The 18,195-nt window shown below is 45.6% G+C and overlaps 2 protein-coding genes across 2 annotated transcripts in view; one reads left to right on the top strand and one right to left on the bottom strand.

Annotated features, from left to right (window-relative positions):
- The window catches only part of LOC135817236 (nuclear pore complex protein Nup205-like), a 35,030-nt gene extending 26,868 nt beyond the window's left edge, over positions 1-8,162 (bottom strand). Inside the window, exons 1-10 of the mRNA XM_065330362.1 lie at positions 8,006-8,162; positions 7,766-7,902; positions 6,707-7,072; positions 5,514-5,740; positions 4,963-5,246; positions 4,496-4,608; positions 1,802-1,864; positions 1,198-1,317; positions 493-621; positions 1-273 (exon numbers count right to left, since the gene is read on the bottom strand). The exon at positions 1-273 is cut by the window's left edge and continues 69 nt beyond it. Of these exons, the coding sequence (XP_065186434.1) occupies positions 1-273; positions 493-621; positions 1,198-1,317; positions 1,802-1,864; positions 4,496-4,608; positions 4,963-5,246; positions 5,514-5,740; positions 6,707-7,072; positions 7,766-7,902; positions 8,006-8,018 (1,725 nt within the window). The 5' untranslated portion in view covers positions 8,019-8,162. The remainder of the gene's footprint in view (positions 274-492; positions 622-1,197; positions 1,318-1,801; positions 1,865-4,495; positions 4,609-4,962; positions 5,247-5,513; positions 5,741-6,706; positions 7,073-7,765; positions 7,903-8,005) is intronic.
- Positions 8,163-8,607: 445 nt separating this feature from the next.
- On the top strand, positions 8,608-16,885 carry LOC135817237 (GDP-mannose 4,6 dehydratase-like). The gene is made up of 11 exons (XM_065330363.1): positions 8,608-8,825; positions 8,922-8,966; positions 10,408-10,495; positions 11,700-11,761; positions 12,672-12,830; positions 13,097-13,178; positions 13,390-13,622; positions 13,777-13,895; positions 14,420-14,516; positions 15,667-15,735; positions 16,423-16,885. The coding sequence occupies exons 1-11, from the start codon at positions 8,769-8,771 to the stop codon at positions 16,483-16,485; spliced, it is 1,074 nt and encodes a 357-aa protein (XP_065186435.1). The 5' UTR covers positions 8,608-8,768; the 3' UTR covers positions 16,486-16,885.
- Positions 16,886-18,195: the final 1,310 nt, after the last annotated feature.

Below are 18,195 nucleotides of genomic sequence, written 5' to 3'. Positions count from 1 at the left end.
CTGACGAAGGCCGGACGTGGAGCGCGAGGAACGACCCTCGACACTGCCACCACTGGAGCCATCTTGCTTCAAACTCACAAAGTACTGACGAATAGAGCCGAAGATGTGTTCAAGACTGACCCGCCACGTTGGACCACTGGAGCGAAGCAGCACGAAGCAGCACTGCGAGTTTGTGGGTGTGTTTGCTAGTGATGTGAGCATCTGCACGTAGGCCACGTACATTGGTGCAGAGATCATGTCGCCAGCAACACGCAAGAACTTCTGCAACATCACCTACACACACACACACAACAAAAAAGAAGAGAGATTTAGGATGGTCAACTTACACAGCATTGTGAGCAGAACAATAAACACTGTCTCGGAGCTTACATGTTGCGAAGTTTGGAGTTCAATCACACAAGTTACTGAGCTGTTGCATGCAACTGACTTACATGTTTCGAAGTCTGGAGTTCAATCACAAGATGCTAATCTGTCGCGTGCAACCGGACTTACATGGCGATGTTGTGGCTGCAAGTGCAGTGGCTGGTTGTTGCGACTGGCCTCGCCCTGCGACGACGACTCGTTCACTTGCCAGAACTCGGTGGCCAAGCCTAGCTTCTCATCATGATACAATGATCCAATCTGCCAGTCACAGAACAAGAGACCACAACATGAAGAGAATGCAGAGATCCACTTTCTGACTGTATATAGTATCTAGTTACAGCAGTGGACAGTTACTCTTCCGAACACGTTTTAATTTCAGTAAGGGGCCATCCGTAAATATAGATATTTATTTAGAAACGAAAACTAGTCGTTTAGGGGGGGGGGGGGGGGGGAGGGGGCTGAGCGCCTGTTCGTTTCTCGAAAAATATCGATGGACATTTTGCATGCGTGAGCATGTCCAGAAAAAGACCAAAAATATCGATACTATGTACCATTTGTATGTGTTCGTTTTTCAGGGAGGGGGGTTGAAGAGAAACGATTAGTTTTCGTTTCTAAATTAATATCGGTTTTTACGGAAGGCCCCCAAGATTCAAAGTATGGCACATCCTGCAATATAAATAAGTTGGAAATAACAAAACAAAAGGTATCACCAACATTACATGTACGCTTGGAAACAGTGCTGAGTGAAAAGGCCATCATTAAAAAAACCCACAGCAGGTCGTCAACATTTGCAACACAAAAAGATGGACAGTAATGTGAGGTGCATTTCCTCACCAGCTTCATCAAGTCCACAAAATCAAAGCGAAGACGGCTGGTGGGAGGCTCAAGGCCCTCCTGCTCGTAAGCACTCTGGATGCGCGCCTCTTCGTCACCAGTGCTACGCAGCACGTTCACCTGGTATCCAGAACACAGCAGAGCATACACAGTGCACGGCAATACACACACACACACACACACACACACACACACACACACACACGCACACACACACGTGCGCACGCACATACACAGCAACACACAGGACACCAGCATAAAGGGCAGTACTATTACATAGTAATTTCATAATGCAGCAGATGCTCCAAAGTTCCACCAAACTAAGGCGCAGATCCGCCTAACAACTCTTAGAACCAGGAATTAGTACTGAAATCCTGTAGTAACTTACACAGATAAGCAAAGCATGGCAGCAGCCAGGACCTTCACCCAACCCATTGTCATCCAGGCACAGGCTGCAATGTTCTACATAGGTAGCATCTTCATCGTACGTCTAGGTTCAAAACAAACCGATGACAGTCCAACCCAGCTGGGAATGTATTGGTTTGGCCAGTGCTGCTTGGATCTCTGCATAGTGCACAGTACTAGCTAACAGTTCTATACCTACCTTGTGGGGCATTTGTGTCAGTATCGCTGTCACCAACAGGTGCATCCTCCTGGTGTAAAACTCCTGCAAAGAAGTAGGGAATACCAATCACACACGCATGCACACACGCACGCAGAAACACACACACACACACACACACACACACACACACACACACACACACACACACACACACACACACACACACAGATAAAACACAGAGACAGAGAGAAGTAAAGAGAAGGGGACGGGGCCGTGACTACCGAAAAAACATGACAGTCTTGCCAATAGAGAGGTTCCGGGGTATGATTTTCCGTGCCAAACTCCGTATGGGCGCTACGGATTTTTTCTAGGCGTGCTCCACACGATTTTTCGGCACGGAGAATCCGTGTGGACTGGCTTTCATACGAACCATGTTTCGTATGGAGATTTTGCGTCATCGGGTGCAGACAGATTTTTCGTGTACAAATTTGGTACGAGAAACATCAATTTTCCGCGGGAAGTTTTGATTTCGGTACAAATTTTCAAAATAAAAAGGCATAGCGCGGGAATGTGACGTGTTTGCGATCGTAACCTAGGCAATGACGGCAAACACATACTGTAAATCATATTATTTTAACGACCCGCAAAGTTAACGATTTTCTGATTTTTAAAGGTTAACGGTTTGAAAAGTTAACGATTTTCTCAGACAGATTCAATAATACTAGGACTGCTCGTCAAGAACATTCATTGTTGTCCATCACAGTATACCTCGATGTCAGGAGAATAAAGAAAATGAAATTTATCCAGTGTAAGAGCGTAAAAATTCAAATTTTTTCGATCTCCCGCCGCTTCGGCAAAATTCATCTGAGAGACTTCGAAGTTGTTCGAGCCGACTGCTGAGCGTCTCTGCTATCATCTAGATCTTTCAATTGTTGAATTCAGTTGAGAATTGACCGAGTTACGATCCGTTGAACACGCGCTGCATGCCATAATGTGAAATGATCGATTTCAATCGTGCGAGCCCAAATCATACGACTTTTGCTAACGAATTTTAAAATAGCAATGAAAAATATCAATTGTGCACTCATAACCATGTATAAACAATTAAAATGAAACAATTCCAGAACGTTTTCGTGTGACCATCATCAGTGGAACATCGTCACATAGTAAGAATCACTAAAACAACCAGTTATATAGCTAGAGTAATATGAAAAGAAGCGTGAGAATGCAGCACAGCTAGCGGTTATGCATAACGCGTGTAGTGTGAACCTTTGCAGTGTATCTGAGAATGGTAGCAGTAGATGAATGTGGCAGCTGTGAGTGCGTGTGAACAAAAACTGGTGAGTGCGTATTATTTAAAAAGTGTGAGTGCTACAACATTTTCTTTTTGCTTGCATAGAACAGGGTCACGTGTGCGAATATATACAGCTTCCAACACCTGCAACTGCTTAAAGAAACGCGCGCGACAAATAACACTAAACCAGGAATCGTCAAACAACTTACGACAATCCGGACTGGACACCAAATGCTTGTAGATGGCAGACTTGCTCTTGTCGATGTCGAACCCCTCCTCGTCCGTATCACTCTCATCCTCCACTTCCTGTTCCTGCTCACCCTTGCTTTCCTCCTGACCATCCTGTTCATCCCCATCATCATCCTCCATCTCCATCTCCTCATGCCATCGCTTCTTTCCCCTTGACGTGTTCACTGCTGCGCCCGTACAGGATGGTCAGGAGGAAAGCAAGGGTGAGCAGGAACAGGAAGTGGAGGATGAGAGTGATACGGACGAGGAGGGGTTCGACATCGACAAGAGCAAGTCTGCCATCTACAAGCATTTGGTGTCCAGTCCGGATTGTCGTAAGTTGTTTGACGATTCCTGGTTTAGTGTTATTTGTCGCGCGCGTTTCTTGAAGCAGTTGCAGGTGTTGGAAGCTGTATATATTCGCACACGTGACCCTGTTCTATGCAAGCAAAAAGAAAATGTTGTAGCACTCACACTTTTTAAATAATACGCACTCACCAGTTTTTGTTCACACGCACTCACAGCTGCCACATTCATCTACTGCTACCATTCTCAGATACACTGCAAAGGTTCACACTACACGCGTTATGCATAACCGCTAGCTGTGCTGCATTCTCACGCTTCTTTTCATATTACTCTAGCTATATAACTGGTTGTTTTAGTGATTCTTACTATGTGACGATGTTCCACTGATGATGGTCACACGAAAACGTTCTGGAATTGTTTCATTTTAATTGTTTATACATGGTTATGAGTGCACAATTGATATTTTTCATTGCTATTTTACGACTGTTGTCTCCTCGTCGGTTATTTGAATTTTAAAATAACAACAAATCTTTGCTCGTTAACTCGTTAGATTTACTTGTTCGTTACATATTCATGATTTACAGTAAGTTCCGTACTCCGGAACATTGCACTGCTCGAAAACGACGTATAAAAAGTCCGTAGCGCCTCTACGGATTTTGGCACGAAAAATCGTACTCCGGAACCTCTCTAATATTAATAATCGCACCAAACTGGGCTGTACATGTACAAGACTTGAAATAGAGCAGCTTGCTCACCACTCACAGTGATTAGCTGGTACCAACCACTGCACTAGCGGTAGTACGTGGACTACACACTGAGTGCACAGGACATTACCACAATGGGCCACATATTCACAGGTCAGTTAGTAATAGATCATACACTGAGGTCAGATAAGCTGAGCTTACATTCTCCTTGAAGTCGCCGGCTTCCAGGACAGCAGTGCGAAGGAAGAGCAGCGCACCGTCCTGTACGGCCTGGTCGAACATTTGACCAGGATCCTCCAATGTCTCCACAGCCGCTGTCAAAGACACACGTAGTCCGCATGCACACATACACACACACACACACACACACACACACACACACACACACACACACACACACACACACACACACACACACACACACACACACACACACACACATGGGATAGTAAGACACTAGACACGCACAAACACTGAAGTGATCTCATGAGGAGTTTACAGAGACAGCGCAAACAGTATCAATAGCGGACTCCCTGCCATCAGAGCAAACGTGGCAATGATCACAACCTACAAAGCCTCAGCTGTGTACGCAAGAGAACGAAGTCTAGCGGGCTTGCTGACTACAATCGTAAAGTTGAGACAAGCGGCAGACGAGAAACACAACTTACCAGCCATAGAGGGAATCAAAGAGAGGCCCTGCAGCAAGATAGACCAGGCCAGCTGCACAGCGGCCTGCAGGCCGTCGTTCTTCCACTCTGCAAACACGCTCTGGTGGACGTCGTTGACAAAGTTGCGGTCATTGGCGACCGGCACACTGGCCATCCACATGGCACTGCCGATCAGCGCTTGGCCATCGACGTCGGCATGTTCAACACTGATAGCATAGAACAATGCCATTAGCACCACCAGTGTGACAGAGTCTAGAGTGCCAGACGCGGTGGATGTGGAGCAGCTGTAGAATCAGGCAAGAAAAGCAAGCCGGACGAAGAAAGGGAAATACAGGTAATGAGAAGCGGAAGTACCTGTAGAACACGACTCAAACCCGGATTTCATTCATTCAGTCTTCCACACAATTAGTCAATTACCCACCCGACACAAGTCACTTCTACCTGTAGCCTGTAGCCCAACTCCAGCACACAATGCTGGTCACAAAGCACAACATCATGCAGTATAGCACTCTTCACCGTTCAGCACTGAAAGAAAAAACCCAGCTACTTACTCTCTTAGGTATTGGAGCAGCAATAACACGTCTCCCTTGGACAGAGCTGTCTGGCAGCTAACGGAGAAGAGCACATCGGCGAGCAGACCCCGCTGCTCGTCAATCAGAGCTCCCAGCTGCCGCTGATGCACATCGCCACCCACACCGCGACCTTCCTGCAGCTTTTCGATGATCGTCTGTTCATTGATGCCACGCAGCAACTCGAGAATCTTCCCAACCAGACCCTCCTGCAGGTCACAGAAAGGATGCAACAATGTACCAAACTTCAAACGCATGCACACGCACATATGGAGCTATAGAATCAACACAAGTGGCTACCATTGTGCACCTAATGCAGTGAAACAGTGCTGCATAAACTTGTATCCTGGATATAACATTCTTTGGGATAAAAAGTACTATCCTTTTACGACCGTGCAATGTGCTATGCCAGGAGTATGACCATGGGTATACAGCACCCCTTGGCTACAAAGTACAGATGTTTACTGCCCGTGGAGGTACGCAATACTGAAGTATCACTGTAAAGGTACTTGATCAGCCACCACCTACCTGAATGATATTACAGTGCGTTTCAACAGAATAGACTTTTTCGAATAATTTAAATTCGGTTTGAGCTTTTTGAGAAATTTCGTAGGGATACTGCTCAGGCAGCTTCCGCAATTTTTCTCATATAAATTTCTAAGCAATTGGATAACAGACGCACAATTTCGGAAATTTAATCCACAAAGTGATCACAGATTTTATGTGGTATAGATGCTGGCCTAACGTTTTTTTGAAACCAGAGGTCTGGACTTTTGAAACACACTATATGTACATGCACAACATAGCCCAATGTACAGTGTAGTACGCAAGCAAACAGCTCACTATGAAAATGACAACCACCAAAAGGATTAAAATTCAAAAAGAGGACCAAAAGTTTACAAGTTATCCGTTTTGTCCAACACTAACGGTTATAAGCAGAATACTGTTGAGTCAAAAGTGTGCAACAATTAGCACAAAACTGACTGATGAGATCATGACATTCAACGACCTGATGCTTAGCTGCCCCCATCCGAGTTTAACCAAAAGGATTCACTGAAGAATGCTGAGAGGGCTCAATCAGGCACGGGGCAAAGTCCAAGGTACCAGAGTAACCGCAACAACTGCGCAGTGAATATGGTGGTGGTGATAGGGCTGGCAGCAATCTCCCAACTCACCTTGATCAATCCATCCGTGAAGTTGGTGGCTAGTGTGGAGAGCTCGTCGGACACGCCGACCTGCCAGTTGCGGCCGCGGCGCGCCTGTACCAGCGCGTCCAGGCACTGCAGAAAGACACGCCGACCGTCGTGGTACAGGATGACGGCCACGAGGCCGCGCGACCAGCCCGGATAGCGTGGCTGCTGCTGCTCGCCGGCTACCAGCAAATCCACACTGGAGAACTCGTTCAAATCTAGCAAATCACTCAGCAGCAACGCCTCGTCAATGAAGCTCTGCGGCAGAGTCGTGGTGTGCGGGCGTCCGGGAAGGGACACGGGATTTGACGCCGCCTCCTGGATCTGCTTGCGGTGGTTGGCATTCTTCACCTGGACGCAGCGGAAGTCAGAAGCATAAGTGATCGCAGTGGCGTGAAAATATAGCAGACTGTTACTGCATTATCCAGGGTATCAGGGGTATCATGGGTATCAGGGTGACATGGGTATGGTGCACATTTTTGTAGGCACTATTATGGACTCCATATCCCAGTTGAACAATATTATATGAACACGAAATGCATGGCATACAAATTTCCCTTGAGAGGTCCAGGATGGTTGGCCCTGAAGGGGCGTGTGTCGTACTTTTGTGTACACTATGACCGGCGAATATGGCTTACCGGTATAATGATAACGCTACCGCACCCAAGTACGCTGTAAGCTGATGTCTTATAATCTATGATTTAAAGTGTAAGGCCGAAAAGGACTTGGTTGTGTTATTGCTGTGTGAGTATTGTATGATTTATAGTGTGTATAGTAACAGAAGTTTCTCTCTCCTCTTCTGTTACCATCCAAGCACGTCTAATTATGTAGAATCGCAAACAAACCACGCATTGTTTGAAGAGAAGATAGCGGTGATCAGTGAACCGTGAAGGTGACCATGGCTAGCTAAATAGTGACTGATTGTGGACAGAAAATATCGAAAAATTTCTGAGAGCGAAACTGATGACGAAATACTTTGGTAATGATATTGTATATTTTTCAATTTAAAATTATCAGGAAATCAATTCACCGGTTTGGACTCACCGGATTTTTCAGAAGAGATGTAAAGTCTGCCTTGTGCTTCTGAAGAGCAAGCTCGAGGTCCCGCTGGGCGCCCGGGTGCCTTTTGTGTAGAGCATTGTTTACCACAACTGCCAAATCCTTGAATGCTCCCCACAACACTGAAATAAAGGAAAATCGATATTGAACAAGTGTGTAATAACAAAGTTACTTCAGCCAATTCAACAGACAGCTATCTCTCCGTAAAACTAAAAAAATTCTTACCTGTTGTGGACATCTTTTGTCCGCTCACCTCGCGGTGAATCCTCTACTTCAAAAAGTTTTTGACCAGGGGTGAAAGACAAACACGTTTTTGAAAATGGCACAGACGGGACGAAGCGTGCTGTGAAATCGTCAACAGCAACACTCAAGTCAAATCGGTGCGCGTGATACCGCATCGATCGATCGAGTGCTTCGCGGGAACAAACTTTTTTTGAAGATTTCGGCGCCATTTTTTAATGTTGTCATAGAAAGCTAGGTATCCCGGGAGTTGTAAAAAAGACGAGTGGAGCCTGGAGGCCAGATCATGATCATGTCAGCGTGCAAACAGTGCCATACATATACACGCAGCCACAGCGCGCGCGGCCGAACGCGGGTAAAACAAGCAGAGTAGAATTTTAGTACGTAGATCTACTCTCTCAGTGCCTGAATCCCCGGGCCCCTGCCGTTGACCGTTGAGCGCGTTGTGTGTATACGTAGATCTACGTGTAGCCTCGCCTAATGTGTACGACCTGAACACGTGTTGCAGCACACGCACACGTGTACTTCGTACAGCACGCCTTTAGTTTAGGCTGTTTAGCTTTGTGAGGTGAAAACAAAAAAAACAACAGATAACATCAAGTTCAAGTGAGGTGGAACGGTAGAAGAAAGGACAACATAATTGACAGGTACCATTATCCGTTTGCCTTCACTTATTATCAAACGGCATTGCCGTTTACAACTACCGAACTACACTCGCAAAGCAACAGAATTTCGCTGCACTTTCACAATGGCCGAAGGAGAATCAAAGCCGCGCGTCGCCCTCGTCACAGGCATTACTGGACAGGTTGGTTGGATTCTGGCTTATTCAATTGGTTCCAATTTATATTTCCTATCGCCGAGCTCAAGGCACTTTGTTTTGAACCGTTTTTTCTCTGTGCAGGATGGGTCTTATCTAGCTGAACTCCTTTTGTCCAAAGGCTACAAGGTAGGTCGTAGTCGATATGCAAGACGAACCGGAACATGCAGCGGAATACCCCGTCTTATATTATGTTGTGCCAGGAGTCCGCTTGCTCACTCTAACAAGCACGCACTTGGTCATCTGAAAGTATCGACCTACATGACATTTTCTTACCCGTGCCGTGGTGCTGCACATCTTGCAGCGTTCCTCCTTGGTTGCCGATTGGTTTTGATCACTCCCCAGTGTTATTTGTGTGTACGATGAACGTACTACACGCCAGTACATACAGAAAGTGGGACGCAGTTTTCATTGTGTAGTGTGCATGTTGTGTTGACTGGTAGTGGTAGTTAGCAGTACACTGCCAGCCAAGTTTGCAAGTGCCTCTTTATGATCTTCAAGTACACTGTACGATGATATGTCCATCCACACTCACAACATGTACCTTGCATAATTTTAAAAATTTTGTATGGAATTTGCCATACTAGTAGTTTGGGGGAAAGTGTATGTGAGTGAATCAACCAATTACAGTCCATTTCAAAACTATAGACGCGCAGTGTTTTTGAAATATTTCAAATTTGGCTGGAACTTTTTGAGAATAGTTTTCGGAATATTGCTCAGGTCCGCTCCACAATTACTCTCATAATTATAGTTTCTAAACGATTGGATAACCATGATAACAGACGCCCAATTTGGAAAACTTTATGCACAAAGTGATCACAGATTGTAAGTGGTATAGATGCTGGCATAACGGTTTTTGCCTAGGTACGCGTCTATAGTTTTGAAATGGACTGTAATTATTTACCAGTTTGCCTGCCAGAAAGCTGCCTCTCTTTCGAAAGGGAAAGGGAGTAGGGAAAATGAAAAAAGAAGTTTCCAGTACACTTCATGCAACTACTTCAACTACTTCATCAGTTCAAGTAAAAGTTCAAAAATCGCAGGTACAGTGAAACCTGTCTAAGACGGCCGCTCAAAAAAATGTGGTCTCTGTTACCAGGTGGTCTCCTTATCCAGGGTCATTTGACTGCAAATAGCACCCCTTGGTCCTGGTTTCAGTGGTCTTCTAGGACAGGTGGTCGCCTTTTTCGAGTGGTCGCCTTGACAGGTTTTACTGTATCACTGTTTTCAAAGAAGTAGTCTAAATTGTGAATAAAGTTACAACGTGGAATCGCAATTCTGTCGTTTGGTGCTGTATACATTTTGGCATGTGTGTATACCGAAATCAAATGCCAAGCAGATCAGTGGTTATACCTTTTCTGAAATCGACATGCTTCGGAATATGTTATCTTTCTCCCTTACTTCCCATAACACCTGTTTTCTGTCTTTGAATGAGGAAGCTGAACTTCCCGGTACACGAAAATCCATCTTCACCGATGTAGCACAATAATTTATGATCCCACCAGTATTATGCAGATCTATATTAAGTTAAGTGCATCTCTTGTCTCTATTCTGGATTAATGTGTGCAAACAGGTCCATGGCATCATCCGCCGTGCCAGCACATTCAACACTGGCAGGATCTCTCACTTGTATGAGAAGCCGGAGCTACACAAGGGTGGACGTACGTGGTATACCTCTGTGTAACCAACAGTACATAACCCCCCAAGAGTGTGCAACTCCAGCTATGGGGTCTGCGACGGCAGAACTACATATCACGTGATGAACCCGTACACATTATTTGCACTCTGTGCATTACTAGATACAGGGTCGTACGCAACCCTGCTTTAGGTACAACTCTCTTGTGGTCACTTTGCACTGTTTGCCAGCGTGACCTTTTGAACCATATCACGTGATGTGAAGGTCTGCTGTCGCAGCACTGCATAGAGGTTGTGCAGGCAGTTGCACACTCTTGGGGATTATGTACTCTTGGTATAATGATCATGTGACTTTGTGGCACTTTTTCTGGTAGTCTTTTTGTGAGGGCAGGCAGGCATAGACTTAGTGGGATGGTGGTGTACAGTCCGTTCATCGGAAACTGGCCCACTACCTTGCTACCTACTCAAGGCCACATTTGAAAAATCACCTGTCTTTGACCACTTTGGTGATGGATCTGATCGTCTCACCTCACACCGCTGCATCTGTGCCTTGATCCTTGAGGGGTGGTGGCGTTCCTATGGATGCGAGAAACTCGGTCTAATGGGGTATTCACACCACAGGCACTTGCACGTTTTACAGGGAGTGACATACGAGAAAAGTGACTGTGTGGATTCACACAGCTGCACTCGACGACAGGCACGTTTGCATTTTTGAATGCTTCACCGACCAGTAGCCATGGGTATTTCAAATTTTCAAAACACACATACGATAGTCTAAAGAGCCGCGTAAAAAATCAAGTCTTGTTTCGCGCTTTTTGGTGTAAATGTACTCTTGCACGCCACGATTATCGTGAAAGTGGGGCCCCAGCTCGCTTTCACTTTTCAGCCACTTTCAGGCACTTTTCTCGTTCGCAGGTAAAATACCATAGCAACTTTCCGGTGCACGTGGATTTGCCTGTCGTGTGAATACCCCATAACCGAGTCTCTACGCGAGCCGTGAACTTTTTTTGTTAGTACAGTGTAGTGGTGGTGGTGGTGAAATCAAGAACTTACTTCGAGTACTTTTTTTAACCATGCGAATGTAATGGTTTGTGCAATTGACGAAAACCGGTTCGAGTTCTGAATTATTTGTGTGTTTATATCACGTGCAAAGATCTGTGACTCTTTGTTGAAGTCAGAAGGTAGATGTTTGTTCGTTTCTCCTGCGCGTGCTGATGTTATTCCCTGCAGCCATGAAGCTTCATTATGGCGACATGACAGACTCTAGCTGCTTGGTGAAGATCATAAGCGAGGTATGAACGGAAACCCAGCGGGTGGGTGTTGCTTGATCTGTGCAGTGTGTGCCTTGGCCACCACTATGCATGGAGACGCAGTACGCGTAGTAGAGTGCGGGTGTTGCTTGACCTGTGCAGTGTGTACCTTGGCCACCACTATGCATAGAGACGCAGTACGCGCCAGTAGAGTGCTGGTGTTGCTTGACCTGTGCAGTGTGTGCCTTGGCCACCACTATGCATGGAGACGCAGTACGCGCCAGTAGGGTGCGGGTGTTGCTTGACCTGTGCAGTGTGTGCCTTGGCCACCACTATGCATGGAGACGCAGTACGCGCCAGTAGGGTGCGGGTGTTGCTTGACCTGTGCAGTGTGTGCCTTGGCCACCACTATGCATGGAGACGCAGTACGCGCCAGTAGAGTGCGTCCCCCTAAGCAACGCACGGGCTGTTGCAAAATTCTTTTAATATGAGGAGCTGAATCAGTTATCTACATGTACTGTAAAAGCCATTATTCTAACGAGGCGCATATTATAACGATTTCCCAAAATTGACTCGTTTACGTGTACCAAAGGTAACGATTCTCACTCATTCTCAACGCTCAATACGACAGTGTATGTATCGATTTCTGTATAACGATTTCTATTTTAACGACAGATTTCTCCTCGTTAACTCGTTAGAGTTAGCACTTCGTTATATATGGCTTTTACAGTATGTGGATAACCTGTAGAGTGGTGACCAGTGAAATTAGCCCTCAAACATACAATACACTGTAACTCCCCTGCACTGCATGTCCCCGGTAGCACTACAAACACACAAGTATTTGTAGTTAATGCAGCACTCGTTTTTTTTTTTCATGGGGAGAATCTCACTGGCCCGGGAATGGAAGTTCGAATGCTTACTGTTGTATTCTGTTGTATGGCTGCTTGTCCAGGTTCAACCAACTGAAATTTACAACTTAGCTGCACAAAGTCACGTCAAGGTCTCGTTTGACTTGAGTGAATACACTGCTAACGTAGATGGCGTAGGCACTCTGAGAATGCTGGATGCTATTAGAACCTGCGGCCTTGGTGACACGGTTCGCTTCTATCAGGTGAGCTATTCGTTCCCACGGAAGCGGAAAGGTGGTTCTTGACCAGGGAGTTGTACGACTCCTAGTTCTTGACCTGCCCGGTACGCGAACCCGTCGAATTTTTTTTATTCGTTCCAAAAGTTTCTCTCCTTGCTCTCTGCCAAGTCTCTTCCCTGCTTTTACTCAGAGCTTCATATCAAAAACTGTCTACCTGTATCTGTCTATGTACACATCTCTTGGAGTCTTTATCGACTATTTGTATCTCACTTGTTCTCTCCTCTCTACAGGCCTCCACTAGTGAACTGTACGGAAAGGTTCAGGAGATTCCCCAGCGCGAAACAACGCCTTTCTACCCTCGTTCTCCTTATGGTAAGAGATGGTAACACTGGAACCGGGAGGAAATAGTGTCACTAGCGCAAGACATATTCACCATCCACGTTTCTGTCGGCATTCTGTCTTTATAGGAGGTGTTTAATCTGAAAGATGGCTCACCAATGTGCCACTTTCTATGCATACAGTACTAGACCATTGTTTAACGTTGTTTTGTCAATGTTTCCATGTGTTTGTTCCACCCTTTCAGCTGCCGCCAAGCTGTACGCATACTGGATCATTATCAACTACCGCGAAGCCTACGGCATGCATGCATCCAATGGTATCTTGTTCAACCACGAGAGTCCCCGTCGTGGCGAGACATTCGTCACTCGCAAGATCACGAGAGCCGTTGCCAAGATCTCGCTAGGCCAGGAAGAGGAGCTGAGCTTAGGCAACCTAGACTCCAAACGCGATTGGGGACACGCTAAGGACTATGTCTATGTGAGTGTCAGTGTGTGACGGGTTTCTTGGAGTGCGGGTTGTGTCTGTGTGTACGGTGATGGAGTGTGGTGCCAGTGACACTGCATTAGCCTTTTCCTTGCTGTTCTCTAACACAAACGCTCTCTTGCTTTCTTTCTCTCTGTGTCTTCTGCAGGCAATGTGGTTGATTCTGCAGCAGGAGAAGCCCGATGACTTTGTCATTGGCACCGGCAATGTTCACAGTGTGCGCACCTTTGTTGAGCTCTCCTTCAAGGAGATTGGTGTTGAGATTGCGTAAGTCTTTGTCTGCTGCTGCCTGCCCCCCCCCCCCCCCCCCCCACACACACACACATACTGCTAGGCGGAATAACTCTGTTAGTAACAGCGTGCACTAGCTGATAGTCTGTAAAAAAGAAAAGATAAGTCCATTTTTCTTCAGACTCTTCCCGTTTACAACCTTCCCTCAAACTTATGAATAGCTGATAGTCTTGAGGTCACAACCCAGTCCAGGAGAACAAGTTGGCTTGTAGGAATCGTCTTGAATCAGCAGCATTCGAATTCCAAAGGGGACAAGAAAGGGACGTGGCACGGGCACTCTGGATAAAGTGCTCAAGAGGCCTTGGCGAATTTGGAGAGGCTGTGTCACGAAACAATAATTATTGACCAATGTGTGGACACAACTTGTGCAGTGGTTTTCTGGTGGACATTTGCCCAGTGCATCAAGCCAAGAGTGGCATGAAACCCTGCCTTTCCAGGCACAGCGTCCATCATGTATTTGTTCGTGTGTGTGTACTTGTCGGATATTCACTGTTGCTCAGGTGGGAAGGAGAAGGTGTCGAGGAGATTGGCAAGGACAAAGCCACCGGTGTAGTGCGCGTGCGTGTTGATCCACGATTCTACCGGCCCACAGAAGTGGTGAGTGTGTAGCTAGGCTGGAAACAGCTGCATTTCCCGTGTACATGTACTGTTCACGTACATGTTTCTGTATATCTTCATCCTCAAAGCAACTCGATACATATACTACCAAGAGTACCTGTACATGAAAACTAGAGTGTGCAGCTCAAGTTGGTGCTGTCACGACAAAATTCCCGGGTTGCATCATTTTAGTGACATAGTGTGTACATGTACAAGCAGGATTCAAGCAGACCCCCTACTGCCCAACTGCAGCTCAGGCGCACGTACTTCGCCACTTCCCGCCACTGTCTGTATCAACCCTAATGTAATCCAGGAATTTGATGTGACAAACACCCATACTGAAGCTACACAATCTTGCTTTCATTCAGTCTTGATACCACCAGAGTGTGTGTGTGTGTGTGTGTGTGTGTGTGTGTGTGTGTGTGTGTGTGTGTGTGTGTGTGTGTGTATTGACTGGATTAGAGATCTACTGAGTATCTTGATATCAGCATTGGGGGAGCAGCATCTGAGTGGCGTTGCAGGTGTAGATCACAGACACTGCAGAACATTACTAGTATGCTGTGTAGTATGCGGAGAGCAGGCCACGTGAAATAAAGCCCTTTGATCAGGGCAAGAGTACATAACCCCCCCCCCCCCCCCCCAAGAGTGCAACTCCCACATACCCTGCTGTCCCGGCAGAATTTCAAGTTGACGTCATTATTTATGATGCGATGCTCCTTGCACCAGTGATTTACAACATGTGTACGGGTGTCAAGCATCACACGTTTTTCTTTGTAATAATTTGTACAGCATCAGATGGGCTTTGGTCCACCACAGGCTACGGATTCGTCTGATAATCCGTGTACAGTGCGCATTGCATCATAACAATGACGTCAACTTGAAATTCTGTCGGGACAGCACCCATAGTCGAGTTGCACACTATTGGGGGGTTATACACTCTTGGTCAGGGGGGGGCTAGGTGATTCTTTTAGTCCCGGTGTGTGTGATGTCTCTTTGGTACCCAATCTTTTTTTTGCACAACATTGACTGCATTCCTTTCACGTACGGGCTTTGTAGGAATCCTGACACCATGCGGACTCCCTCAATGTTGTCTCTGTCCTTGTTATAAATGATTTTTTTGCTATGCCGTCTTTGCTTTTCTTGTTCTTAGGAATTCCTCCAGAGTGACCCGACAAAGGCAAAGGAAAAGCTCGGCTGGACATTCACAGTGACGTTGGAAGTAAGTTGGTCATCTTGTTGGGAGATCTAATGTCTGCTGTGCCTGTCTGCAAAGACTGTGTCTTGATGACGTACATAGCCATAGAGCTACCGCATTGCAAGGCCCGCTTCCGAAGTCTAGCCATACTCGAGCCATTCATAATAACTCATCACGTACACATAAATCGAGTGTCAAATCAATTTGAATGTCTCTACTTTGTGAAATGTCATTCATCTAAGCAGTCAGCAGATTCTAGAGACTTAGCCTATGTATCTCCACGGATACTGCACAATCCAGAGAAAGTTAGTGCCTGGATTTGCTGTGTTTAGTGATGAACTTGCTCTGTCCGCACATAACACGTGCACATGATTCTGCGTGGGGGTGGGTGCTCTGTGTGTGCGTGTGCCACGGTGTGTGTGTGTGTGTGTGGTGGGTGCAAAGGGTGGCAGGTCAGAAAACAACGCGAGTGACCTACAGCTCACGTCGAAATTTAGAGGTTTACGCCAAATTGACGGCTCCCAACACTGTGCTTCCGTCCACTGTGTACTGCTCAAAACAGATTTATTCAAACAATACGACATGGAAAGAAGGAAGAAAACCAAAGATACAAGGGATGAAACTCGACGATGAAATGAAAATGAAAATTTGTGGACTAGTTGCGTGCTCTGATTTTTTTATGTGTTGCATTCTCTTTCAATCCTCTCGCAGGAGCTGGTGAAGGAAATGGTACAGTCTGACCTTGAGCTGATGAAGAAGGATCCGCTTGCTTGAGTGGGCAATTCAGCCTATCAACAACGGTATGAGATTAGGATGACAACGTCTAGCAAATTTATTTCATTTTGGCATTACTCTGTAAATTACTGATTTTGTAGCATTTTATGTTGACTTTATCCTCTCTTTTTTTTAGCAGTACCTCTCTATCACACCAAGCCAGGACGGTTTTCGTCGTATTTCTATACAAATATCTTCATTTATTCCAGTCACCTGCACCGAATGTGTGCATGTGATCCTTTAGTCAACATGCTCGGCTTAGGAGAGCATTTGTGTAGGCGCGCGTCCATTGCCTGGCGCGTTCTCTTCCTTTCCTCCTGTCGCATACAGCTGTAAATCATGAGACCACAGTTAGATTGTGATTTTCAAACAACAACAAAAAATCAGCTCAATTATTTAATTTTGATGGGTGTGGTGCTGTGTGCACATGTGTGCGTGCATGAAGGCTTGCACAGCGTGACTATGTCTCCTTGATATACTGTTTCATGCATTGAATGAGAATTGAAACAGAAGTGTAGATGCACAGGTGGGTCTTGATCAGGGTGTGCAGTGGTACTGTAGATACGCAAAATTTCGGCTATATTTAGCACCGACCCAAAATGCCGGAATTGAAACGCCGAAGAAATGTTTCATATCGGCTGTGGTGATGTACTAGCACTGTAAACCCTGCAGCTCGTGCCGGAAATAAATCGCTGATGAAATGTCGAAAACCGTGGAATGCCGAACTTCTCGGCATATTTACAGTACCCCCTTGGCCTTGTCTTGATGCTCGTCTGCATCTCTGACCTTTGACAAACGCCACGGTATTTTACGACTCCCTGGCCTGGCCCTGGACAGTGGTGTGTGGATTCAACAATCTGATGACAAAAGATTATGGTGACTCCCTGATGACGATTGATGTGATCACGTAATGATCTACTGTCTGCTTACTACATACAGTAGTACTGTCAGTAGCTGCTGCTGTAGTTTATCACTCCCTTAGTACAATGTCACAGTAGTATTGACTCACATAGATTTTTGCCATACCTAAGCAGTCAAATATTCCTGCATATTTCACTCCTTAGGGCTACATGTATAATAATAAATGTAGAGCCTCAGGATTTATTGCAATTACATACCAGTATAAAAACCAAGGTCCGCCGAGGTTTTTATAACTGGTATGTAATTGCAGTAAATCCTGAGGCTACTACATTTATTATACATATGTTGACCTTCACTTTCCCTAAAAAGGAGTATTAATTTTTAGAAACAGTATTTATTTATTGGCCCTATGGCCTAGTGCCAGTAGTGGTATTTTATAAACAGTATTTATTGGGTCAAAAGCCAAAAAATACTGTTTATAAAATACCACTAAGGCCAATAAATACTGTTTATAAAATACTCCTTTTTAGGGAAAAGTGGAGTGCTACATGGAAAAGTGCAGTGGTATTTATTGAGTCAAAGCAAATTTATTTGAATTTGATACTGTTGATGGTGTGGTCACTAATGAGTGTGGGTATTTATCAAAGGTCAATATATTGACCGCTTATATTTGACTCCTTTTTAGCGATTGAACACATGCTTTGGTCAGTCGTGATAAATAATCTAATATTGACTTCGTACTTGGTCAGTACAGGAAATAAAAGACCTCGTAAAAGACCTCGGTTTCGCCTCGGCCTATATTGAGAGAGCAGTAGACGAAATTCGAGGCGGACATGGACCGGTCCGTAT

Source organism: Sycon ciliatum, chromosome 5 (genome assembly GCF_964019385.1).
Source record: "Sycon ciliatum chromosome 5, ocSycCili1.1, whole genome shotgun sequence".
Classification (NCBI taxonomy): Eukaryota; Metazoa; Porifera; class Calcarea; order Leucosolenida; family Sycettidae; genus Sycon; species Sycon ciliatum.
The sequence above is the reverse complement of the archived record's forward strand: the minus strand, read 5'-3'. Positions and strand labels throughout refer to the sequence as shown.